Raw genomic sequence first — 24463 nt, 5'->3', positions numbered from 1 at the left:
GCCATGCCTGATGGCACAATAGGCGTTGAGGCGACACACTGACGGGCTGCAACGTATCCGACATCCCACTTTTCACTTTTCATAATCGGCGACATCATACCATTCTCCTTTACTTGGAGTCAGGCGTAATTAATTCTGGGGGCAACTAAATGATCACATAGCGATTCAGCGCTTTTGGTTCGACATAAGATACCACCTGTCAGATGCTACAAAAGTTCTCTTGATTCGAATACTATTCAAACTTATGACCGCGTTTGGTTGGGAGTGAGCTATTTTTCCTACAAGATAATGCAGAAAGAATCCCTTCTCGGGAGGAGCACACTAGAACGCGCAGGCGCAGGCTCGTTCTTTGAACAATGTTGTGCTAAGCACGCCAGAGGTTCACGTTCACGTTCATGTTCATGTTCACGTCCCCGAGTGCCAGGAGGGATGTACATAGAGAATAGACCTAGTGCAGATAGCACCTTCTCAACCAAAAAGAATTATCTCTACATTACGTCAACATGAGTCAAATATGCGTCTACCTATGATATGACACCCTTGGTTCTTAGTTGGGCTACCTCGTACTCACTGATTTCCAGAATTTCTCGCAAAATTTCGTCAGTGTGCTGACCCAGCACAGGCGGAGCACTTCGTATGCTTGCCTGAGAAGATGAGTATTTCACAGGCGGAGTCACCATCTTCAAAGGGCCGCATTCCAGGTGTTGCACCTCCTCAACCAAACCTCTAGCCTGAACATGTGGATGTTGAAGTGTTGCTTGTATGTCATTGACAGGTGCATATGGTAGACCAGATCCCTTGAAAACCTCTAACCACTCCCCAGTCGTCTTCTTACTCGTCTCCTCTTGAATCAACTTCTCTAACAATTCCCTATTCTTCACCCTCCTGCTATTCACATTGAATTGCTCATCCTTCGCTAGCTCTGGTTTCCCCAGTCTTTCGCACAATATCCCAAATAACCGATCATTTCCCCCTCCAATCAAAATATCACCATCCGTAGTCTTGAACGCTTGATATGGTACAATGCTCGGATGAGCAGTACCCCACCTTCTCGGATTCGACTTAGGATCGACCAAGGCCGAGGACGCGATATTCGTCAGCGTAGCGACCTGCACATCACTCAGGGCGACATCAATGTGCTGCCCTTTCCCGTCCTTGCCCCGTTGTATGAGCGCCGCCATTACCGCATTAGCCGTGTATAAGCCTGCTGTCAAATCCGTCACTGCGACGCCGACTTTGACAGGCGGGCCGTCACGCGGGCCAGTGACGTGCATAAGTCCGAACTCGCCCTCAACCATTACGTCGTAACCGGCCCGTGAGGAGGCGGGGCCGTATTGTCCATAGCCAGTTATGCTAGCATAGATCAGAGATGGGTTAAGTTGCGACAGCGAAGTGTAGTCGAGGCCATATTTGGAGAGGGATTGGGGGAGAAAGTTCTCGACAAGGATGTCACATTTGCAGGCGAGCTGGTGAAGTAGCCGCTGGCCACTAGAGGTAGCAAAGGAGAGTGCAAGGGACTTTTTGTTACGGTTGACCTGAAGGGACTTGTGAGAACTCGAAGCATGCGAACTACTCAAACATTGACAGAGCGTACGGAAAGAAAGTAGGCGCTTTCTCCCGGTCCTTCCTTTCGTAATGTCTGGCTATATTCGGCAAATGGTGGACCCCACGCCCTGGTATCATCACCACGTGTGGGATGCTCAATCTTGATTATTTCTGCTCTGAATCGCATCGTACCCTGTCAGCGAAAGGCTCTGCTGGAGGAAGTGTCCTGTCTAAACAGGTTGGTGGCCGTGGGTGATTCGACATACCTACCCAAGGTCTCCGAGGATTTGTGTGCAATATGGCTTGAAAAATCAGTTCCCAGTCATAAGTTTCGTTGGGAAGGGAAGGCCCACACCAGCCAGCACTCGGGTCATATCAAGAACTCGAAGACCAGCCAAAGGTAGACTGCGTGCTGTTATGGCAGTTGACAAGCCCTTGCGAATGCCATGTTGCTTTATAGTATCGGCTGTGGGTATTCTACGACGTAAAGAATGCTTAAGGATGCCAGTGATGAGCATTGTTGGATGTTCGAGACACCGAGATGGAGGCGAGTCGTCATTGAGCTTTGCGGCCTCGTGCCTCGACAATCGATAAGAAGCGGACAACCGCCGCTAATATACGTCATTGTACAGCAGCCGAGGGCTATAGGTTAGCTTCCCCGCAAGTCACTCCTTGTCAATATCCAATATCCCATCTATCCACCATGTTCACCGGCATAGTAGAAACCGTCGGTAGTAGGTTTTGACACGGCTCATCGACACCCCGTTCTGACGTGACTTCAAGCCGTTCTAGCCACTAAGTCTGAACATGGCGGTAGCACAATCTTGACCATCTCAGAGTGTGGCGCCGTTCTTGGTGATGCTCATGACGGCGACAGCATTAGTATCAATGGCACATGTCTCACCATTACTTCCTTCACACCCGAACAATTTGTAGTCAGTGTCTCACCTGAAACATTGCGCCGAACAAATCTCGGTAATCTCAAGGATCGCGGTCATGTCAACCTCGAGCGCGCTGTAAGCGCATCAACTCGTATGGGTGGCCATTTTGTCCAAGGTCATGTGGATACTACCGCGGAGATCGTTACCGTCCAGCCTGATGGTGACTGTCTGACTTTCAGGCTGAGGCCCAAGGACTCCGGTATCTTGAGATACATCGTTGAGAAAGGTTATGTCACGCTGGACGGTGCCAGCCTAACAATAACCAAGGTCGATGATCTCGCGGGAATTTTCGATGTCATGTTGATTACATACACGCAGGACAAGGTGGTCATGAGTCAAAAGCAATCTGGTGAACATGTCAATGTAGAGGTTGATATGGTTGGGAAATATGTCGAGAAAAGCGTGACAGGATATTTTGACGGCATGGGAGACGGGTCAACTGGCGGAAATGGCGTATTGGAGAAGCTGGTGGCACGAATCGTGGACGAGAGGCTAAAGAAAAAGGCTGATTGATTGATTGACTAAGGCTCCTGGTGGCAAGCATTGTCCTTGACTTTCGCAAGAGAAGCTTTAGACCATCCTAGACGTTTTATGGCTATGTTGTGCAAATACTCGGCCCCCCAGTATAATTGACTGCTGATATCCGGCCAGTGCTAGCGACGAAATCATTTTCCATTGCCCATATTACTTATTGTGTTATAGGTTTCTGGCAGGAAAGGGTGGCTATATATATCGATGTCTCACGAAAGGTGATTTACGTGGAGGCAAAATCTTTACGAGAAAATTGAGGCTATATGAACATCCTTTGAATGTCCTTTGATGCCGAATTGTTCGACCAGAGTACCTTTAATAAACCAAGAGATATCTTCGGAGAGCCGTTCTTTAGCATCTGATAAGAATCGTGTGTCAGAGTCTTCTGGTACCAATTTCAGAATACTGAAAAAAGCAGCTCTTACCGGACGTGTACTCAAATTCTCTTCACAGACTGAAGAGTGAAGCGACATGACCCCGCACTTTGAGTGGCATGGCTTTCAGACTATTTTGCGTCTCGGAGATGATCGGCCAACACGTCAGGTCGGCGGTCGCATAAAGTAGACACATCCTGCATCCGAGCGGACTGCATTTCTCTTTACTTTTCGTGTGGAAAGATGATTATCAAAACGACCTGCTTTATGTTTTTTGCCTTCCACTCCCTCGGAGCTCTGTCGAAGTGTCTTGAAATTGACTCCAGTATCGCCGCAACCTGGACTAGAGCAAACCAACAAGTCTGTACTTGGACTGGAACGGTGGGTTCAAATTTTGGCATGAACGTCGTGAACAAGGGTGATTACAGTTGCAACGGCAGGTAAGCGCCTCACTTTGTCCCGTGGAGAATATATACTGACTAGAGATCAAAGGTGTGGTGGCGGCTGTACAGGCTTTGCCGTTGGTAACGTTTAGTGCGTCACCTTCGACAAAGAGCAATCTGACAGAGCCCTAACACCATCATCTCTCAGCACTCAAAATTGTTGGAACCACGACATCTGCTCATGGTTCGAGAACGCTGAAGGAGGCGCGTCGTGAGCCAATGAGCGAGACTCGATCCGTTTCCAAAATGCTAACTTGCCGAGTGACCCCAATTGTGGTGATGAATTTAAGGCAGCCCAAGTAAGTACAATCAGACCTCGCCTTACATCAGTTGAGACCGGCTCTCAAGCCTGTCCAAATCTTTTTCATTGAAGCCTCCGAGTTTTGTCGCCTCATACGATTACCGAATATCGAATAGCCTGATTTCGCCTTTGCTTTTGCTCAGGGCTGTGGTAGGCAGAATCCAACCATTCAGCCGCAATCACCTTTGGAAAAACCAAAATGCATCTGATTCAGTTTCAATGGGGAAGGACGTGAGACTCAAATGTGTTCATGCGAGTGTGATGATACGTAATACACAATTTACTTTTTAAACATTCTGTAGGTTCTTTCCTCACACATGAAATGAAAATCCTTATTGAGCTAGAAGATGTCACGGTCGTATGGGGTATGCCGTCCTGTAGGCGGGTGGCATTGGGCCATAGGACCGTATGAACCACACGATCTGCGATTTTGTAGGCGGCAACTATAGACGCTGGGCACAACCATTTTCAGCATTATTTTCATAGATTTACATTGATGTTGCAGGCATATTATTCTTCGCCAAACGGATGAGCAATCCCTCGGGTACCCAAATAAATGCACACTGTAGTAGTCTTGGCAAGTATTTTGCAGCTCGATATCTCAAGAATATCTGCTCTAATGAAAAAATTATTGCTCTCAAACTTATAGAATTAATAAGTCTCTAAATATCTTTTATACAAAGTTTTGTTAAAAACTTCTTTGTTAGATAGATATTGCTGGTTTTGAAAACCAAGCATTGTGCATTAATTATGGTACCAGCTAAGGCAATGATAGCTCCCAAAGTCTGACATATTGGCTGCTTAGTAAGCAAAATATCTAGCACCGTCGCATTGGAAATCAAAAACGCAATCTATAAATTCTCTCCAGCAATTCATGAGCCATATCATTGATGAACGATGGAAGTCGAATCACGGCCCCTTTTCAGGAAACGAGGACTAAAACCGACTACGCGTAAGCGGCCTGCAACTCCACCTCCAGCTCCAGACTCCCACTCGTCTGGCTACACATCGTCGGAGAACGAAAGAGGCGAAAGGATCAAGCGTCGGAAGAAGGCAGCTGTAGTCGCCAGTAACGCTGCGAATCGCTCCAATACTGCAGATGCTGAGGGTCTTGCCACATCAAAGTTTGCCGCCGACCGCTCTGCGACGATCTCGGAAAGCAATGACGCTACTAAGCAATCGAACTGGTTTGATGAAAAGGATCCTAAGCATCTACTTGGATCCGCCCGAGCAAAACCTGATGCTACGAATACAATAGCACAGAGTGATAGCAAAGAAGGATCTTATAAAGGCGCTTCAAATTACCATTCCTACGTCAGCAAGAACCCTTCTGCGCCGTCCAAGCAAGTCGGTCCAGTGAAAGCCCCTACAAACATTCGAACCATCACTGTTACGGACTTCGCTCCCGATGTCTGCAAAGACTACAAACAGACCGGCTTCTGCGGTTTTGGAGATTCTTGCAAATTTCTGCACGCTCGCGAGGATTATAAGCAAGGATGGGAGATCGACAGGGACTGGGAGATTAATGGCAAAGGAAAGAAGAGGCCGCAACAAGATGACAGCGAAGATGAAGAGGAGGCAACGCTGGAGAATATACCTTTTGCCTGTATCATCTGTAAGGAGCCTTACACGAACCCGGTCGTGACAAAATGTGGACATTACTTCTGCGAGGCATGTGCGCTGAAACGATATCGTAAATCACCAACGTGTGCGGCGTGTGGAGCCGGCACGAATGGTGTGTTCAATGGGGCGAAACAGCTGAGGAAACTATTAGCGAGGAAAAGGGAGAGGGCGAGGCGGAAAAAAGATAGGGCTAGAGAGGAAGGGGAGGATGTTAGTGAGGACGACGACGAAGAGGGATAAGATCATGGGCATGATTTGGTCCTCTATCAAAGATGTCTAGCATTCTTCCATATAACATATCAGTGTACTACGCTACGGAAATGTTTCGTCGCAGCATAGTCAATCATAGCCATTGAGGCTTCCATCTCAATTTTCCACAAATAAGGCGTCTTCGTTTAGGTAGCCTTGCTTCATTCGTATATGTTTCTTACACCTGCTGACAAGTATTTCAGGAGGCTTTCCTTTCAACACCCTTTTGGAAATCGTCTTAGTCCTACCTTTGACACTTATGAAGCAAAAAGGCGCTGGCAAAAGACCGATCATGCGTGGACCTCATTTTTGCTCAAAATATTCTTCGATTCTCTCAATCAGGTCCTGCTTCTTCCCTTTGACAGCAAGGCCTTTGCCGTTCAGCCACACTTTTAGCGTCTCAACTTTCATTTTCGAGAGCTTTTGTCGATCGAAAGCTTCCTTCATCTCCGGATCGGTAGGGCTCTCACTAGGTCCATCGCTGGCTTTTAGCTTCTTACTCCGCTCTGGCAAGTCAATCTCGTCATCGTTCTTCCTTTTTGTTGGGAGAACAGATGGATGTTCGTGACTCTCACTGTACTTTTGGAATGATTCTTGGAGCTCTGCGGCCCAGTCCTTGACGTAAGGCCCTGCGCGTTTAGCTATTTGCTTGTACTTGGGGATCGTCTTATCCTCTGGCTTTTCTGGTATGTCTTCCTCCAAGGCGAGTGCTTGGAGAATGCGGTAGTGCCATTGTAATGCCGGATTCGGATACTTTAAAGGATCATATTGTGCCTTTGGTAGCTGAAGTTGTTGCACAACATCTCGCATGATATCCACAAGGCGATCTGGTGCTTTGATGAGTGTTGTCTCTGGATTCTGTCGGATGTCGTCTGCGTATGGAAGGGGAGCGAGCCACAGACCAGGGGGCATAAGTTGGCCACCGGACTCATCTAGACGCTCAGGTCCAGGATGTAGGCTAGCTATTGCCGGTATAGCATTCCTTCGGGGTATAAACCAGGTAAGTCCTATGAGGTTATCTTTCAAGAGTTTCTGCTGCAGAGCGGCGAATACGCGGGTGGAGCCAATGTAGTCCTGCTCGGTTGGATAGAGGAAGGTTGCCGGCTTCGTGTTAGCCCAGACGGGGAGCATCGAGGCTGGCTTGAAGCCTATGATTCGGATACCTGGATCACCAAAGTACCTCAATGAGGCGACTTCTTCCGGCGTGAATGTCACCTGCTCTCCACCAAACTTAAATGCTTTTCTGATCTCGCCCTTTTCTACCGTCCGACCAGTATCTTCCGCCATTTGTGCCGTTGTTCCGGTAGCGATCTGGGCTTTCTCACCATCGAGCCAAACATAGCAGCTTCTTTTTGGCTCTTGTTTTTTAAGAATGATATAACCTTTGACAGAAATCTTAAATCCTGGGCCTATCTCCATTGGCATCGAAGAGAATTGAGCACGTCTTGGAACAGCTTTGGAATTAACGGCGGAGAGCAGGGAGTGCAGAAGCGAAATACCATCGGATGTTGATGTTGGAGCAGTGCCACCTGATATAGGTGCAGGAGCCTCAGGGTCTGTTGGGAAATTATTGTAGATGATGTCGTCGTAAAATTTAGAGCGGTCAAATGTACGACCAGGTACTGAGATGGGAAACAATTCAATGGTGACTCCTAGGTCATACAAATCTTTGGCCCTCACAGTGGCAGCCGACTTCAACCCTTTGTCTCTCCCATGTGGGTCATCATCGTCGGTAACTATGAAAAGCCTTCGCGAGGCGAAGTTGGCTGCTTTGATTGTAAATATCTGATTGGCGCAAAACAGAACGTTTGACATAGGAACTCTCTCCTTGGAAGGTACGAGTAGCTTGTGGAACTCCTCTTCATCCCCAACTAAATCTCGCAATGAACGAACGTCGCCTGCCGCTGGGACGTCGAGGTCGGTTAAGAGGTAGCAGTGAGGGTACGACAATGTATCACGAGAGTTTTCTTCGGACTGGAACTTCGTTTGCTCAGTCCCATAGAGCAATACACCCATCATATCGTTCGGGTTTGATATGATTCGCTGTTGCATCAAAGCAAACGCACACCTTAATGCTGCAGACGTTGGCGTGTCTCTTTGAGCCTTCTTCGAGTCTGTGGGCGGCGGCGCGACCAACATGGAGTCGCTCACTTCAATAGCGAACAATACTGCATCTTTCGCATGCTTGTACGCCTACAACATTGTTAGCGGCTCAATTCAGCTGGAGTCTCTTTTCTACGGGGCCTACAGTCTCGTCGATTTCCTCCTCCTCCTCATCCTCTTGACCTTCAGGCTTCCACTTGTTTTCTTCCGACATTTCTGCTCAAGCCTGTAAGAGCGATGACTCATTTACATTGTTGCGTTAGGCTCCAGAAGTTCTTGCCCAGATATGAAATGGAGATGGGCACCGGAAACAAGTGATCCAATCAGAGGGCAAGGAATCAGCGTAGCCCAGAACGCGCAATCACGTGCACGTCGACGTCAATGATGTGCAATATTCTTTCGCTTATAAAACGTGGACACCAGCAGAGTTGGGAGCAGACCCAGCAACATCATGGCGATCACTCCTCGAGTCCGTCTTCTTCCAAGACATGTGTCGTCCTTCAGTCCCTCATGCAGTTTTCCACTCCCTAGATATAGCCATCATGTCCGCAATCTCGCCACTGTTGTCACGCCCGTTACTCAATCCGATACCTCATCCAGCGGACCAACCGCTATTGTCTTTATGAACATGGGTGGTCCCTCTACACTACCAGAGGTCGGACCTTTCCTCTCCCGACTCTTCGCCGACGCAGATCTCATTCCTCTGGGACGGTTACAAGGCTATTTGGGCCCTCTAATATCACGGCGGCGAACGCCAAAAATCGAGAAACAGTATGCAGCAATAGGAGGCGGCTCGCCCATATTAAAGTGGTCAAAGTATCAGAGCTCGGAAATGTGTACAACACTGGATACATTGAGTCCGCAAACAGCACCGCATAAGCCGTACGTGGCGTTTCGATATGCTGACCCGTTGACTGAAGAAACGTATCAGAAATTGTTGGATGATGGATTTGGAAAGGGAAAAGGAGGCAGAGCAGTGGCATTTACACAATACCCACAGTATTCCTGCAGTACTACAGGGAGTTCTCTGAATGAATTGTGGAAATGGCGGAAGAGGCTAGAGGGGAACGATCCTGCAGGGGGGATCAATTGGAGCGTCATCGATCGATGGCCTGCGCATCCTGGCTTGGTAGAAGCTTTCGCACGGAATATTGAGAAGCAGCTTGCTACTTATCCACAAGAGAGGAGAAAGGACGTCGTGTTATTGTTTTCGGCACATTCGTTGCCCATGAGCGTCGTGAACAGAGGAGACACTTACCCAGCAGAAGTTGGAGCTACAGTGTACGCCGTGATGCAACGCCTTGGATTGAGCAATCCTTATAGGCTTTGCTGGCAGTCACAAGTAGGCCCTTCGGCTTGGCTAGGTGCTCAGACCGATCAAACGGTCAAAGAATATGTAAAGAAGGGTCAGACCGATTTAGTGTTGATACCCATTGCTTTCACAAGCGATCACATTGAGACGCTTTACGAGTTGGATCAGGAGGTCATTCATGACGCAGGGCATCCAGGTGTGACGAGAATAGAGAGCTTGAATGGGAGTCAAGTGTTTATTGAGGCTTTGGCAGACGTTGCACACAAGCATCTCGCTTCCGGCGAGAGTTGTAGTCGGCAATTAGGCTTGAGATGTCAAGGATGCGTCAGTGAAAGGTGCTTGGAACAGAAGAAGTTTTTCCTTAGGCAACAAATTTTGCTTCCTGCGAATCCCTTATAGCATACCAAATGTGAGAAATAGCGAAACAAACGACAGAAATGACGACAGTAAATCCCCAAACCTTGTGAATTCTTTCATTTGAGAATTTACATAAGGTATTTTCATTTTGAATGGTATGTAGGGACGCATCTGAGTCAAACGTCTCGTCATGAGAGAGGGATGGACAGCTAGTGAAATCACTTTGTCTGTCTGTGATCGGTAGTATTCGCCCTTGTCATTTTTGGTAGACAGTGCCTCGATCAAGAGAGGTCGCCTCAGTGTCAAGGTAGAGGACTTTGTTCGTTGGTGGGAATCCATTGAAACTGGTTGCGGTAGATTGTGTATAGGCCCCGAAATCCTCGAAGAAGAGCCAATCGCCGATCTCCACTTCCTCGTCGAAATCACTCTTGCATGAAATCAGGTCATTACTGTCACAAGTAGGCCCCCAAATTGAATAAGAGTGCAGCCCTTGCCTAACTATAGCACGATCTGCCTTTCGTAGTAACTTTGGGTTCATTTCAGGACGCTCAAAGGCCAAATTCAGAAAAGAAGAGTAAAGCCCATCGTTGAGGTAAAGCATGCTAGGGCCCTCCTCGCTAGGGGTTCGGACTCTGCGCCCAATTACGTTACACGCCAGAGTCATCGATGACTCTGACATATATCGTCCTGGTTCGGCAATTATGAAGAAATCTGGGGAAGAGAACAGCTCATCACCTTCTAGGGCGGTGTTGATCTTTGGGGCGATTGCAGGAAACGAATCTATGGTGAAGCCTCCGCCAATATCAAGAATTCGTACGCAGAAGCCATAAGCTGCTCCTTTGTTGATCAGATGTTTGGCTTCCTGTATGGCCGTGATGTAAGCCTGCACGTTCGTGGCACCGGAGCCTACATGAAATGCGAGACCGATAATTTTCAGACGAAGCTGTTGCGCTACGGCAAAAAGCTCTATGGCCGTGGAGGTCGTCGCCCCAAATTTAGAGCTCAGCCTCGTCAGCGCTTCTGTATCGTCTGCTGCAATGCGAAGGTAGAGATTCGCTTCGGGGCAAGATCTAGCAATCTTTTGCAGTTCCTCGGCGTTGTCAAACGTCATGTTACGCACCCCATGCTGTTGGGCGAAGCTGACAGCTTTTGGCGCTTTCACAGGGTGAGAAAAGATTATACGTTCCGGGGAAATGTCCAAAGATAAAATTAAAGTGATTTCCGTGATAGACGCGCAGTCAAAGTTGCAGCCCAAGGAGGCGAGTCGTAGAATGAGCCCAGGGTCCGCGTTACATTTAACAGCATAATGAGGATGTACTTGAGGAAGATACCTCTGCCATTGTCGATAGGATCTTTCAACCTCGCCTAAGTCTGCAACATAAAATGCATCTTCTTCGTTGCTAATTGTCGCGTGGTTCAAGATACAATCTTTGATCAGTTGTCGAGGACTCAGCTTTTGTGACGAAGCTTTGACAAAGAGAGAGGTATCTTGAATTTGAATGTCAGGTCTTTTTTCCCAGCGAGAGGAACTGAATGATGGACTCTTCATGATAGTCAAACAACATTGTGCGAAAGAGATTTCAAAGGCACTTTGCAATAGCCATAAGCCGATGGAGGTGGATCACTGAACCGAATTAATCCGCTGTTGCTATTGAACCCGAGATTTAAGTAAGTCGATCTCGTCATGAGTAGACGAGCGGGCGACTCTCACCGCCGAATCGGTCTAGGAATCTGGGTGAGTGGATAGTGCGTTCCCGGGTGGGGCGAACTAGAAATAGTGGCTCCATATTCCTTAAACCATGGTAATGAAATATAGAACGACCTGCTACGCCAATTAAAGCACTCGTTGCCAAGTTTGCAGGCACGCGTGCGTTGACAACTGAGCTTTTCCACATACCTATCCGCTGTCGAGATACGTGCCCGTAAGTAGGCAAATAAAGAGCGCGGAAGGCCTTTTGAGTGTCAAAGGTTTTGAATCTCGAAGATCAAACATGGAATTTCATGCTGAAAGTTACTCCCAATGAAGAACAATGTTTCGGTATTCGAGACCGGAATAGTCTTCTATAATTTGCACAATATTATCTCACTTTTTGTGTTGAACAGTGCTTGTAGACATGGCAGTAACAATCCTCTTGCGCCGGGCAGCTACATGGACAAATCAGCTTACTTGAATATATGTGGAAAATACCTAAGAAAACTCACTAGACCGCACTCATTCCGAATACTACATGCCACAAAAATTCCATGACTCTCCCACTTTTAGCATCACTCAGGCTTGTTCCTGTGACCCAAGCACGTAGACTCTCATAGTCTGACAAGGGGCGTTTCCGAGCTTGGTCATTACTCACGGCAAATTGGGCACAGCAAGCAGCCCCAACTAGAGTTGGTGCCTGGGAGACGTGATCGATTGCTGTACTCGTGCCTGAGAACACTTCCTTGTATATCGCAGGAGTGACGTGTGCATTATGAGTATCTTTCTCCAAGCAACCGGGGGACTGTTTGCACCGTAGATTAACGTAGCCTTGTTGCTTCACGTAGGATAGATTTAGCATATGCATCGCGTCTACGTTACTGTGGAGCGGAGTATCTGTGTGCCAAGCTGAGAAAAAGCCATCTCGGTGCGGATGTAAGAAGGCGATGATGGACGGCAAAGTCGAGTAATTGTCAATGATGTAGGTCAGATAGGCCATCGCTTCTCGCCCTTTATTGACTGGAGTCGTCAAGATGAACGGGTCCTCTTGGGTTGGGTTCACGGTATAGATAGCTGATTGCCAGCTAGTGCACTGCTTTAGCACTACTTCTAATGGATCGCTAGAGATGAGCCTTACTCTGAGAGGTCTGAAGAGATAAAATTGATGTCATCCTTTTCCAGCTTTGCCATTACGATGATCTTATCTCCTGTAGCACCAGGCAAAGCAGGAAGGTAGTCCAGTGTTCCGTCTTTCAGACTAGTCTTAAGTCGTGTCTTGATATACGAAGCAACCCCATACTGATCCCAGAAGTTGGTTATTGGTCGATTAAGGAGGACAAGAGCGATCAGTAGTCCTGAACAAACGGCGAGCCCCAGGCGAAGTGCTAGCCTCATGATGCACAGAAACTGGAAGGCGAGACGAAGGCGTCATCATCTCGCGCAATGCATTGAGCTACAGCTTTGCTATGTCTTCACGCTGGTAGCTGCCACTAGTTGTTCCATAGAATACTTCCTGTGACAAGTCAATAGAAGGAATGACCCAGGAACCGGACAAATCCAGGTACCGGACAGTTTCAAAAGTACGCAGTTTCAGGTATCACAGGACAAAACATACGCACTCCTCTCAGGGGACTTCCACTGAATTTGAAGCCTAAAACTCTAAGTTATAGGGGCCCTGTAATGCGCATATTTCATTTTGGCTACATATATCTAAGACTGTCCGGTACCCGGATTTGTCCGGTTCCTGCGTCATTCCTTCTAGGCGTAGTGGAATAAATTCGCCTGAGGTTTCTGCCTCTAGCGCATGCTATGATCCTCTACTAAATTTCATCCCAAGCAACCTCGAGTAATTCTATTACTGTGGGACTCACGATCAAGCACAAGTGGCAGGTCTGGATGGAAATGATATAGCTCTAAGATAGTCCGTATATTATGTCAGGCGTCTATGTTACCTGCTATGCCCGAAGATTCTATGTCCGTGTCATGTACCCAACCCGCGCTCCTGAAATGCAACAGTCCCAGAACGATGCTCGCTCGCCAAATGCTAAGCTTTTCGACCTCTGGATTTGTTTCCTTGTACAATAATACGCCCTTCGCACAGCGCAAAATGCGAGCAAGATTACCTCGGTATTCACGATACCATCTTTCTAGCTCCACAACTCTTCTAATCATGTCTAACGGGCAAAACAGGCGGCCGTGGCAGCTGTTTTTTACCGAAGAATATGTCCTCAGCGACTTTCGTCATGGCGCCAAAATGCGGCTCGATTTTATTTGCCCATAGGTGTGTAGCAAGGAAGAGGATAGGGAAAAAGATTGGGAAGACCACAGCGAATGTCGTCTTGCTTGGTAACGGATAACGCATGACCACGTATGTATCATTACCGTTCCTTTCCTCCATTTCAATCAGGGTCGACCTAGAGAACAGAAGCCAAGCCAGGAGACTCCGCATGAAGGATCCGTGTAGAAGGTAGAGAGGGAAGGAAATTTTGCCCAACCAAAGGAAGGCTCGGTGACTTAGTGCTCTTCGGAGGTGAGGTGACATGATACAAGTGAAGCATAATAAAGCACTTCCCATGGTAGGCCAGGTCCGATCAATGAAGGCCCCGTTCGGAAAGATCTTGTAGTGAACATTGAGGAGGAAATGTGCCCACGGGCACATCCGTTGATATTCAGCAGGGAACGACATGAAGACCAAAGAGGCGACGAGTAGTGGTGGGGTGAAAATGGGGGAATACCGAGCGAAACGTAGAGGTATCTCGGAGTGGTGTAGCTCTGCGAGTAGGATACCAGTAAAGATACCGACGGCTACCAGAGCTAATCGCAGGATTGTTAGCATGGATGCTGCTGTATGAGATGACAAGACGTACGAGCGCCAATTTTGACATCCCAATTGAAACCCCAACGCCAACAGGCCAGGACGACGAGGACGCGGTATCTTGATGTCAAATTGACAACAGTCAACAGACAGGTAAAGCAAATCATGCTACCCAAGAGCAAATACAGTAGTGCCCATTGTGGCTGATCGTAGCTATTGTTCGGATCAAAGGTCCATGTGTTTACCACAGCTCTTATCAAATCATCAATAGCTGTACCCCAGCTCTGACTTCTTTTCGGACTTGTGATGGAAAGCCAATATGCATCACTATTCCTAGCGGTCTCGTATGCTCCCATCTGGCACATAACCCAGCTTCCCACCGTGGCAGCGAGAGCCGGAAGGAACAGTCTGAAGCTCCGGCGGAAGGCGCTGGTTGAGAGATTGGACAAAGCTGATTCCACCTGTCCTGCTTTGGCTAATTTGATAGGACGAAGGGAGTTGACGAAACCAGAGAGGATGATAAATGAGGCGACCCAGGCAGGGCCCTGAGCGACGAGTCGGAATATAGGTTTTTGCATGAGGTGCGATGGGCCATTCTCCGATATGCAGGGGGCGACGATATAGCGGGCAAAGGCGAGGGTCATATGAGAGAACATCACGTAGACGGCAGCGATGCCACGGAGCCCCTGACTAGAATTCAGCAACGGCAAAATGCCCAAGAAACATTCGAGCATACATCGGCCCAGGTGCTATCCTGCATGATCTTGCGGTAGACTTCATTCTTTTCTGGAGTAGGCTTCCATTTAGTATGACTATTGGACTGCAGCAGGCCCACCGTTGCGGACGCCATGGTGCCTAATATTTTACAGCATATCCCTTGGGTGCAGCGTGTGGGATAGGGCGATCAATGTGGTCAAGGACAAGATATTCGTGCTGGCGAATTTTCCAGGGGCGAGAATAACATTGCTTGGAAGAGATCCGATAGACACAACGTCGTGCATGAACCCTCTCTTGGCCACAGGAAAGCCAAAAACAATGGCCTTCGCTACAAATATCTTTGCGTTTCCTGAAATGGTTAGGGTGTCTGCCAAGCTCTGAGCCCCTAGGCCACATAAAGTCTAGGCCTCGGGTAGCCTTACTGGTGCTCGATATATTCAAGACGCAAGTTGATAAGCTTGCCAATCAAATGCCAGAGCGCTGGCAAGCGGGAGACCGGACATGAATCCAGGGCAATTCTTGTCTCGACAGTCTAGTTGCATTCGTATTGACTACTCATCTAGTGACGGTGCCAGAAGCACATGGCGTTCCTGATTGAGACGCTCTCTGCGATTTACTTCCAACCAACCAAACTAAGCATTGGCATTCATGCTGAGAATGCCTCAGTATACGAGCACCGGTAGGAGCAAATGCGATAACAATCAGAGACTGCGCTTGCTGGTGTTGGGTTGGCTGTCCTCAACTGAGTATCGGATGAATGATGGCCGCAATCTGTTCATAAACGGTAAACAGTATACCGCCACTGAAGACCGTCCTCCCAAGCCTCATGGTTGTACCCCTCCAGAGAGCCTTAACGCCATCGTCTGCCAAGATGCTTCGGAGCGCCTCCATTGTGCTCGCCCCTTTCGCACTTTGCGACCTTGTTTTTATAGTATCAAATGGCTGAGTTGCTAACGAGCATGTCAATACTGTTTGTCTACGTTAAGCGCTAGTCTTACCATAAGTTGTGACGGTTCCTGCAACCGCGCCATTGACAAAATTCGTCCACGTATTTTGCTCAATCTGGCGACTCCTTTGGAAATCTTTGAGGATGTTGTATGTTCCCATCCGGAAAGCGGTAGCGCCAGCTTGTTTCAAGGTAGTACCCACGAAGCCGCGGTACAAGCCCATGAATCCATCTTCCTGAAGAATAGTGCGGACAGCTTGAGGTGTCGACTTGAAGCGTTTGGCCTTCCGCGCATCATCGATCATTGCGGTCTTCATCCTTTCAGTAGGAGTCACTGCGAAGACGCTTGCTGTTATACCAGTCACCATGCCTGCAAGAAGGTTGTTTGCAGGGGTCAACGTGCCCGTCTCTGAATCCGCGAACACGTTCTTGATGGAATCGAACACGAGGAACCGAACGCCGTCTTTAGCTACTGAACCCTGTGGGACAAGGAGTAAGTAGCGGCTTTCACCCTGAAATTCGCCGAGGAAATACGAGAATGGTGATTGCCAAACCACCAACATACTATAACGAGACTGGAGCAGCCTTTGTACAGAGCGCGAAACCCCTCCTGACGCAAAGTCTGACCAACAATTACAAATGGATTGCGAGGGACGGGACAGCCGCCTTCGCTTTGAAGCTGGACACGTGTCTTTGTGAATTCAAAAGGATACTGGAATACAGCGTCAACTTCCTGGGCCATTAAGACAGAGCGTGGCATCATTCACCGTAGCTGCAGCTTCAAAGCCACCAGCAATACCCCCTGCCACTACAGAGACTGACGGAGAATACTTGGCGTCCTGTCATAATGATGAGTCTATGGTTACAACGTTCTTGCGAGCGAAAGATCTTACCCCCATGCTGGTGCGCGAACGCGATAGATAGCAAAGGAAGATCTGACGACTAAAACGACTTGATTGTCAAGGCCTTCTAGCTTGAGCTCCGGCCTTGACAAGGTTGGTCTTGCTGGATAGGAGTTGCAAAGAAACCATGTATTTTCCTCCTCTATTACCCCATGATGGGATAAATTAGGGAAGGAAATACTCTTTCGACGCGAAGAAAGACCGACGATGGACCGAAGCTGAAGTCTTCAGACTATCTTTTGTGCAACATCTGTAGCAAAGGCATGGATTGCTGGGCAATTTTGTCACGTAGGTGCTTCCCTATTTGACTTCACAGTAGCCCATGAAATAAGGGACGCAGAGATGATGGTCATCAAATCCTGTAAGATACACCGACAGAGCAGATGACATAAGAAATTTAAGCCTTTTCAAACCTGGGTATTCAATATTGAATGTTGTAATGACGACTACCCTGTCAATGGAAAGGTTGTTGCGGGCCTTTCCGCCCATATTTCGATAAACTTAATCTTCCTCTCCATCTCCCTTATCTACTTTGAGAGGAGGCGTCCAGCAATGTGCCCGGTATATGCGTTCAATTCATATTGACATTACGGCAGAGTCATGCCGTAGTCATCTGCATCTCGCGGCTTACCTGCCAGAATACTGCGTGGGCCGTCTTGGCCAAACTTCGCTTTCGCAGCCTTGATTGGGATAACAGCGCTAAACAGCGTAGGCAACAGTAACGGCGTTGGAAAAGCAGTCTTTGTCTAGACACAACACAAAGGAAGTTATCTCGAATCAGTCGGCTCAAGCTTGTATCCCTGGGGCTTCAACCCAGAGTGGCGTTCTATCGACCGTATCAAAGGGGAAGTTTTCTAGTAATGGCTCTGGAACTCTGATGAAAGACTCGATGTTGCAGGATCATAATTGACCTGTCAGCGCAGAGTTCTCTTGAAGTGCCGAGCAATACAGAAATGACGGGTTGAGAGCTACCAAATAAAGCTGGGAGGCCTATTATCGCGTCATGGAAAGGCAGGTAGATGTTTCTTTTAAGCTCCGCTTTGTGCCCCTTGACTATTCCTGTCTTCGATCTTGGATCATTTCCATCCTCTGATATACGATTGAGAGCCACAGTTCATGATGCGTGTCCTTTTTAGTCAGCTTCTTGCCACGTGAAAATAAAGGAAGAGCCACTACGAAGCATTCCTGACCTTACTCTCTTTGTCTTCCACCGCAAACGTCAGGAATGGCTCCCCACGCTTTGTTTCCTGTAGTGTTTTCATTTCCTGCTCTCCCAACTCCTCTCTCATCATCCACTGGTATCTCTCTGCCTCCGGATCACCACATTCGTTTGTACCCAATAAACTGATCATGCTCGGTCACACATTTGCCTGCCTCCTTGCTCTTGCAGCCAGCATAAACGCCCAAGCCTTTGGTCTTCCCGACCTCACTCAGCTACCAACATGTGCAGTACGCCCTCATGCCCTCCCATTTTCACTTCTCAGGCATATAATGAAGTTACTGTCTCTAAACAATCTCTAGATTAAATCCGCCACCTCTGGCTTACAAGCCACCGGCTGCGAGCTGAGAGACCTCACCTGCATCTGCAAATCCGATGCCTTCCTCCGCGCCCTCGGAACTCAACTTTCCTCAATATGCAGCCCAGACGAGCAGAAAAAGACAGTCGATTTCGGCAACACGATCTGCGAGCCCCTAGGTATCAAGATTCCTTACGATAATCTTCCTGGAGCGGACGATACTTCGTCCTCGAGTTCTGCGGCTGCTCCAAGTGCAACAGCAAGCAGCGAACCGGCTGAGGCAAGCACCTGTTCAGCGCCTATTGCGGGGGAGACAAGTCCTCCTGTAAGTAGACAATCCTCTGACGTTAATTCGGTGTCGATGTAAACCGAAGGCTGATGCTGTATATAGTATCCTGTCGCTAATGGAACGAATGGAACGACTGGGACGAATGGCAGCTATGTGCCTTTCACAGGCGCATCCGCGACCCTCAATGTTGGATTTTCTGGGCTCATTGTGGGTGCTTTGGCCGCGGTTGGCATGATTTTGCTCTGAAGAGATGGTGCAGGTGACGAGGGAGGGCTTATATGCTGTGGAAACGGCGTTCATCTGAAATAATTCTCCGAATCATCAAAGGCAATTCTTTTCTTCCTTTTATCTAGAACATTAGAGTCTTGTTGGAATAATATCCTAATAGGATCACATCATGTAATACCAGGTAGATTAGCTACGAGCATACCAAATTTTGCTTCAGAGAATTTCTGTTCATTGCCTTATCATGTTCTTCTGTTCTACACTGTGTTGCTGATCAAGCGATGATGTGTTTAAGCAGCAAAAGCTCGCACGCTACATTTCCATACACGTCCTTTTTCCAGACCCACGTTATCTTACAAAATTCCCTGGCGCCTAAGGTTTGCTAGAACGCTCTTTTTCCGTCGCAAACCACTACCTTCCACGATCTCCTCATCTGGGAATTTTTCCGTGATAGGGTCAGGGTTCTTTGCTCGCTGCTTCGCAAGCCACATTCTTCTTTCTCCTCTCATCCGCTCGACCCAGTCAGCACCTACCTGACCTCTCCTACAGATCAGGTCCATGAATTTTCCCGCATCAATCATTCCTCGCGGCAGACTCTGAACGATCTGAAACATCTCCATGGGGTCGTTCACGCTCTTGATCTTCTGCTCGCCAATTTTGAAAATATTGAGAGCAACCCGGAAAAGGGTTCTGCTACCTTCATAAAAAAGAACGTCCCAAACTCTGAGGACCGTCTCGATTGGTAGCGTGCCTATGAAAAGGCTCATAAACCAACTTGTCGCACAGAGACTGATTGGCGGTAATCTCGACATTCTGCCCTCCTCTCCAGTCAGATCTGCGCCGCCAACCTTCGTCCATACACTAGGCATGGTGTTTCTCAAGGCGACAGCAAGAACCCACAGATCGACATTCGCGCCTTCAAGGGAGACCTCATGCGTTGCAGGAAGATAGAGTACTGCAATGATGTGAAGCATCCAGAAGGATTTCTCCTCCGGGAGGAAAAGAAGCAGCAAGCCAGCGACAAAATTCAGTGATTGACAATATCCGATTTTTGGATTATGTAGGGCGAAAGCTTGGAGCACTCGCCGGAGAGAAGCCAACAGAGGCGTATCACAAGTCGGCGAAGCTGCCGGATCAGGTTTGAACCCCACATTATCTGGGAATGTACGGTGGAGGTCACGTTCAATGGCCTCCTTTTCACTCTCTGGAAGCCTTGCATCAGAGAGGTGGACGAGGTTGTTGTAGAGCTGTGGGTGACGGGACAGGTATGTGTCCCCTCCAGCATAATAGAACCATGCAGCACCTCTGAATGCAGGAGGAACACCTTTTCGGACATAACGTTGTGCTTTCGCAGATCGTGGCGGAAATTTGGTTGGATTAGTCGTCGATAGTTTATGTTCTTTCATATACTCTGTCCATTTCTCCAATCGATGAGCTTGGGGAGACGCATACCCAGCATACCAGGCATCATAAGCGGCACGACTGATATAGTGATTTGATTTGAAGAAGCCGTACTGATCACGAAGAGACTTCTGGTCGAGAGGCGAGGCTGGCGAAGATTGGATGGCGCTGTTACTTCTGAAGAACCTAGACCGCGATGAGCCGCTCGTTGAAGGCCTTGTAGAGAAAGAGGGTCTGTCGGACATGGGCGAGCCCATGTTATCCTGAAAGGCTTCGGCAATCTTCATTGACCTTCTGCGTTCTTCATCGCTCAGAGACGTGTCTCTCGATTCTTGAGGTTCTTCCTCAACATCATCTGTGAAGCCAGCCACATACATATCGATTGCTTCATCTACAGTCATGACCCCTTCACTGTCATCTTTATAGGATAATTCAGCCGGACCATCAGTCGTGGCATCTGTAAGTGCCGTATCTTTCGTTACAACACTGCTTCGGCTCGTACCCGTTCCAGTCGTCCGACTGGTTGCAGTCGTTAAAGCAGAGCGAAAGCTTGACCTGACCTCCTTGGGGCTATAAGAAGCCTGCCATGGTCTTGGTGTGCTAGCAGGTAGATTGAATGGTTCTGGCATGACCTTTGACAGACCGTTCCGAGGCGAAGAGTTGGCCCTACTGCGAACAGTACCTGCTAGCCGAGGGGACAGGGGACCTGAGTCAGACGTCCCAGGTCTCGACAGTTGGGGCGAGGCTGATATACTCTTCACACTTGAAGCGACAGTCGCGGCGTTAGGCGCCTCCTTTGTCGATGGGTTGCCTGTGGATAAGTGGAGGCTCTTCTTCGGCTTCGGCTGCTTCAATTGAGGCTTATCGGTCTTCACTTGCATGGGCAAGGGGTTCTGGTGACCCGCACTTGCTGTCCTTGGCCTTTGCGCATCGTCACCCTTTGCCCAGCTATTCTGTTTTGCATGTCTCAAGGATAAATGTCTGATGCTCTTCTTTTTCTTTACCTGCGGATGGTGCCCGTCATCGAAAGCCTTTGCTGTGCCTAATCCAATGGCCCCTTCGGAGACACTCTTCTGGTCGTCTTTGTCGTCAGTGGCATGATGAAATTTGGCGGTGATAGTCCGAGGGGAAGTTGGAGCTGTGGTAGGCCTGAGCTCTGCGGGTATTTGAGGTACCAAATCAGGAGGTGGAGCACGCGATCTGCTTGATTTCCTGAAGGCGGCAGACAGCGACCTCGTCAGGCTCTTCCTCCCCTTCAGAGCGGTCACTGCTTCTCCCCTATTGTCTGTTGGCAGCAACTCCCCCATCGCGAGCGCTAGATCTGAGGCTCCACCGATTGAAGAGTCGAAAGCAGGTGAGGTTGCGATTAGGGTCAACTCAGGGACGAATTGATATCTCTCGGAGCCGAGCGAGGCCCCAAGCTGTGCCGTTCGTCATGAAGCAGTCCGAATGGTTTGCAAATGACAGGGTACCATTGGCGGGCATCACGCGAAAGGGTGTCGTCGAGTTGCGCAGTATGAAAGGATGCAATAATGCCGGGCCCACCCTCCGATCAGATCCTGTGGACGATGAACATCAATCTGGTCCCCTTCCCTGATGTTACGGTGTAAATGGTCAATTGGCCGTGTTACTGTGCTACGCTCACGCACCCGTCATATTCTTGCCGCAAAAATGGCAGTGAAATGAGGACCCTGCAAAACGCGCATGAAACACGCTGATTGGATATGAAGAAAGGACGGGAAGCGCGGTCGGCACGATGCCCTTCTAATGAAAGCTTGTCATCTGTGGAAACAATTAAACAGTTGAACAGATTATTTATCGTTGCTTTTCACCTTTGTGGTCCTTGGAGTTTGGAGCCCTGACTTCCGTAACCACCAGAGCCTTCCTCATCTGGAAGCTTTCCAGCCGCTCCCTCTCACCCTCAATCTTCCTTCAATCCATCCAGCAAATCCTGCCCACACTCCTCCATCGCCTGCACCCATCTTAGCCTGACAATAGTTTAAGATTGCCATATATCTATCGTGTTTCCACCTCTCGTGGTCGTTGCTAGTGCCACAAATTGCGCTTCTCACTTTCTCGAGATCGATGGGACATAGATACAATGGCTGACGTAGATCTTCGGCCACGGAAGCCGTCCCTTGCATAGCACATGCATAGTAAACACAGTGATCGAGCCCGAGGCAATGGCCCAGTTCATGCGATGCCGTCCGGCAGATGCTTGCGAGCCAGCTCGACACGCTCTCTGCATTGGCCGTGTAAGCATGGATGGCAGCGTGGCAGGCTGACTTGGTCTCCTGAACGACTGTTGCCGGTGAAGTGGGTGGCGATGACGTTAAGTCGATCACTTCCGGCTTCGTTTTCTTCTTCCCTTTGTGGTCCCCTTTCCGTGAGTATTTCGTCTGGCCCTCCCATCGCTGACCACTCTTCGCAAGACTTTCTACGTAAGCCATGCAGTGGCTTGCTGGCCAAGGGTGCATCACATCCAATCTCGTAATTTGGCTTTCTAATAACGTTGGGTTGTATCTTGCATAACTGACCACGGCACACCTGGAACCGCCGTAAGCACGTCCACAGCAGAAATCATCATCCTCATCCTCGTATAAATCCTGTCCGACTAAGAGCAAAAGACAGTACGCATCAAGGGGCAGGATGGAAATTACTACGTCCAGAAGATCGTTGAGATTGAGTTGATAAGGAAAGCCTCCATCAGGGCATGGGCGACATCGAATCCGAACAGCTTCCGTGCTTGTCTCCAAAGCGACAGCTTTGTGTTTCGGCGCGCTTCTCTGGCCATGATGACTTTCCAGAGAATCCTCCCAAACTGTGTAGCGCAACGGCGATTGGTGTGGCTGTAGCATTTTGACGGGCATGCCGTGATAAAACACTGACAGATACTCTGCGACTTCTCGTGTGTCCGGTACTGTGTGAAGTTCACTCTGGTTTCCAGTCTTAACGCCGGTAGGAACATCCCAACTCCGCATGTGCCTCATCTCATCCGAAATCGCGGGCGGACCTGCAACGTAAATTGTTTTGCGCCCTGGCGTTACCGCATTCCTGTCTTTCTCGCCTTTCCAGGACCGTAGACTTTGTGCTCGCCAACGAGGATCAACGGCAAGATCATCTCCAGGAACGACAAGTGGGCCCGGGAACGAAGTTTCGTCAATGAATTGACCTTTACGGAGGCCTGCCGCGGTGGCTCGTTGCTGTTTTTGTGGACGGTGGAAGCCTACTGTTTCTGCATGGTTAGACGGTTCGAACGAAATCCTTGCGTGCTTGCAGTCGTCAAGTGGTGGCAGTCGAGACATGTTTGCCCATAGTTCAAACAAATAAGCAGGGCGGACAATGATCAGAGCATTTTCTGTGAGAATTCAATATCACGGGGCAACGTTCGTAAATGTGTTGACAACTATGAAGACATGAGTCACTTAAGCAACCCGGCATATCGTGTAGATAGCTCGACGGAAGCTAGCGATACCCATACCCATCCAACGTACACGTAAACAGACGAAATCGTCTGTAGTGATCGTATATCGTCTTGGCTGCCTATCCATCGCCTAGCAGTTCTCAGGCTCCACATCAAAAGACCCAAGCGTAGTGCGGAGGGGTCATCGATGGAAGGCAGCAGAGAATCCCGCAAACTGGGTGGCTCTCGGCCAAGACATGACGTCGACTGGTAGCATAGGGCTGAGAATCCTGGTCCCATTTTGCGCCTTGGTGGTGGCTTGAGCAATGACAAAGTCAGGGCATCCTGGCTTCCAGCCTCCCAGCCTTCATCATCAGGCGTCTGCTCCTGGACCACCACTGGAACCAGGAGGGTAGAGTGTTGATCCGCTGTCATGTCGCGTGCTAAACAAGTCAACTAGCTTAGGTCGGTTGTCTGCGCTGCAGCTGACCAGCGGAGATTCGATATGGCTACCCGATCTTAGAGAATTCGCCCCTTGGTCTATTAATCGAGAGTCTTTGACCGCCACGGAAGTGTTGTCCCCAGAAGTCATCTACCACGTGGCTTTTGAAAGTCTAAAAAGCTTCTAGAACTAGACATGGCACGTGAATGTTACACAATGCACCTTGTTCCCACTCTTTTCTCTCCATTTTCCCTATATCACATCCCTGCGTCCTGTGGTCCCCCAACTTCACTACGTCCTCATTGCAGACCGCTCGTTGACCCCCAAGAAACGTCTT

At 48.8% G+C, this 24463-nt stretch overlaps 12 protein-coding genes across 12 annotated transcripts; 3 read left to right on the top strand and 9 right to left on the bottom strand.

The window, feature by feature from the left end:
• Nucleotides 1–524: 524 nt before the first annotated feature.
• KY384_000605 (uncharacterized protein) lies at nt 525–1732 on the bottom strand (the record flags this gene model as incomplete). Its single annotated transcript, XM_044809141.1, has 2 exons — nt 525–1544; nt 1595–1732. The coding sequence occupies 2 exons, from the start codon at nt 1730–1732 to the stop codon at nt 525–527; spliced, it is 1158 nt and encodes a 385-aa protein (XP_044665128.1).
• A 516-nt stretch (nt 1733–2248) lies between these two features.
• On the top strand, nt 2249–2999 carry KY384_000604 (uncharacterized protein; the record flags this gene model as incomplete). The annotated part of the gene is made up of 2 exons (XM_044809140.1): nt 2249–2279; nt 2329–2999. The coding sequence occupies 2 exons, from the start codon at nt 2249–2251 to the stop codon at nt 2997–2999; spliced, it is 702 nt and encodes a 233-aa protein (XP_044665127.1).
• A 2033-nt stretch (nt 3000–5032) lies between these two features.
• On the top strand, nt 5033–5998 carry CWC24 (RNA-splicing factor; the record flags this gene model as incomplete). Its single annotated transcript, XM_044809139.1, has 1 exon — nt 5033–5998. The coding sequence occupies one exon, from the start codon at nt 5033–5035 to the stop codon at nt 5996–5998; it is 966 nt and encodes a 321-aa protein (XP_044665126.1).
• A 312-nt stretch (nt 5999–6310) lies between these two features.
• KU70 (ATP-dependent DNA helicase II subunit 1) lies at nt 6311–8324 on the bottom strand (the record flags this gene model as incomplete). The annotated part of the gene is made up of 2 exons (XM_044809138.1): nt 6311–8200; nt 8256–8324. 2 exons carry the CDS (start codon nt 8322–8324, stop codon nt 6311–6313), a joined length of 1959 nt encoding a protein of 652 aa, XP_044665125.1.
• Nucleotides 8325–8561: 237 nt separating this feature from the next.
• On the top strand, nt 8562–9821 carry KY384_000601 (uncharacterized protein; the record flags this gene model as incomplete). Its single annotated transcript, XM_044809137.1, has 1 exon — nt 8562–9821. The coding sequence occupies one exon, from the start codon at nt 8562–8564 to the stop codon at nt 9819–9821; it is 1260 nt and encodes a 419-aa protein (XP_044665124.1).
• A 214-nt stretch (nt 9822–10035) lies between these two features.
• Nucleotides 10036–11328, bottom strand: KY384_000600 (uncharacterized protein; the record flags this gene model as incomplete). The annotated part of the gene is made up of 1 exon (XM_044809136.1): nt 10036–11328. One exon carries the CDS (start codon nt 11326–11328, stop codon nt 10036–10038), a length of 1293 nt encoding a protein of 430 aa, XP_044665123.1.
• A 652-nt stretch (nt 11329–11980) lies between these two features.
• Nucleotides 11981–12864, bottom strand: KY384_000599 (uncharacterized protein; the record flags this gene model as incomplete). Its single annotated transcript, XM_044809135.1, has 2 exons — nt 11981–12554; nt 12608–12864. The coding sequence occupies 2 exons, from the start codon at nt 12862–12864 to the stop codon at nt 11981–11983; spliced, it is 831 nt and encodes a 276-aa protein (XP_044665122.1).
• Nucleotides 12865–14298: 1434 nt separating this feature from the next.
• On the bottom strand, nt 14299–15134 carry KY384_000598 (uncharacterized protein; the record flags this gene model as incomplete). Its single annotated transcript, XM_044809134.1, has 2 exons — nt 14299–14970; nt 15021–15134. 2 exons carry the CDS (start codon nt 15132–15134, stop codon nt 14299–14301), a joined length of 786 nt encoding a protein of 261 aa, XP_044665121.1.
• An 848-nt stretch (nt 15135–15982) lies between these two features.
• On the bottom strand, nt 15983–16689 carry KY384_000597 (uncharacterized protein; the record flags this gene model as incomplete). The annotated part of the gene is made up of 2 exons (XM_044809133.1): nt 15983–16426; nt 16513–16689. The coding sequence occupies 2 exons, from the start codon at nt 16687–16689 to the stop codon at nt 15983–15985; spliced, it is 621 nt and encodes a 206-aa protein (XP_044665120.1).
• A 747-nt stretch (nt 16690–17436) lies between these two features.
• Nucleotides 17437–18138, bottom strand: KY384_000596 (uncharacterized protein; the record flags this gene model as incomplete). The annotated part of the gene is made up of 2 exons (XM_044809132.1): nt 17437–17548; nt 18026–18138. The coding sequence occupies 2 exons, from the start codon at nt 18136–18138 to the stop codon at nt 17437–17439; spliced, it is 225 nt and encodes a 74-aa protein (XP_044665119.1).
• Nucleotides 18139–19233: 1095 nt separating this feature from the next.
• On the bottom strand, nt 19234–23586 carry KY384_000595 (uncharacterized protein; the record flags this gene model as incomplete). Its single annotated transcript, XM_044809131.1, has 2 exons — nt 19234–21702; nt 22354–23586. 2 exons carry the CDS (start codon nt 23584–23586, stop codon nt 19234–19236), a joined length of 3702 nt encoding a protein of 1233 aa, XP_044665118.1.
• Nucleotides 23587–23706: 120 nt separating this feature from the next.
• Nucleotides 23707–24119, bottom strand: KY384_000594 (uncharacterized protein; the record flags this gene model as incomplete). The annotated part of the gene is made up of 2 exons (XM_044809130.1): nt 23707–23746; nt 23776–24119. 2 exons carry the CDS (start codon nt 24117–24119, stop codon nt 23707–23709), a joined length of 384 nt encoding a protein of 127 aa, XP_044665117.1.
• Between the last annotated feature and the right edge of the window lie 344 nt (nt 24120–24463).

Source organism: Bacidia gigantensis (genome assembly GCF_019456465.1).
Source record: "Bacidia gigantensis strain McMullin 20006 chromosome Unknown contig_74, whole genome shotgun sequence".
Lineage (NCBI taxonomy): Eukaryota > Fungi > Ascomycota > Lecanoromycetes > Lecanorales > Ramalinaceae > Bacidia > Bacidia gigantensis.
The sequence above is the reverse complement of the archived record's forward strand: the minus strand, read 5'-3'. Positions and strand labels throughout refer to the sequence as shown.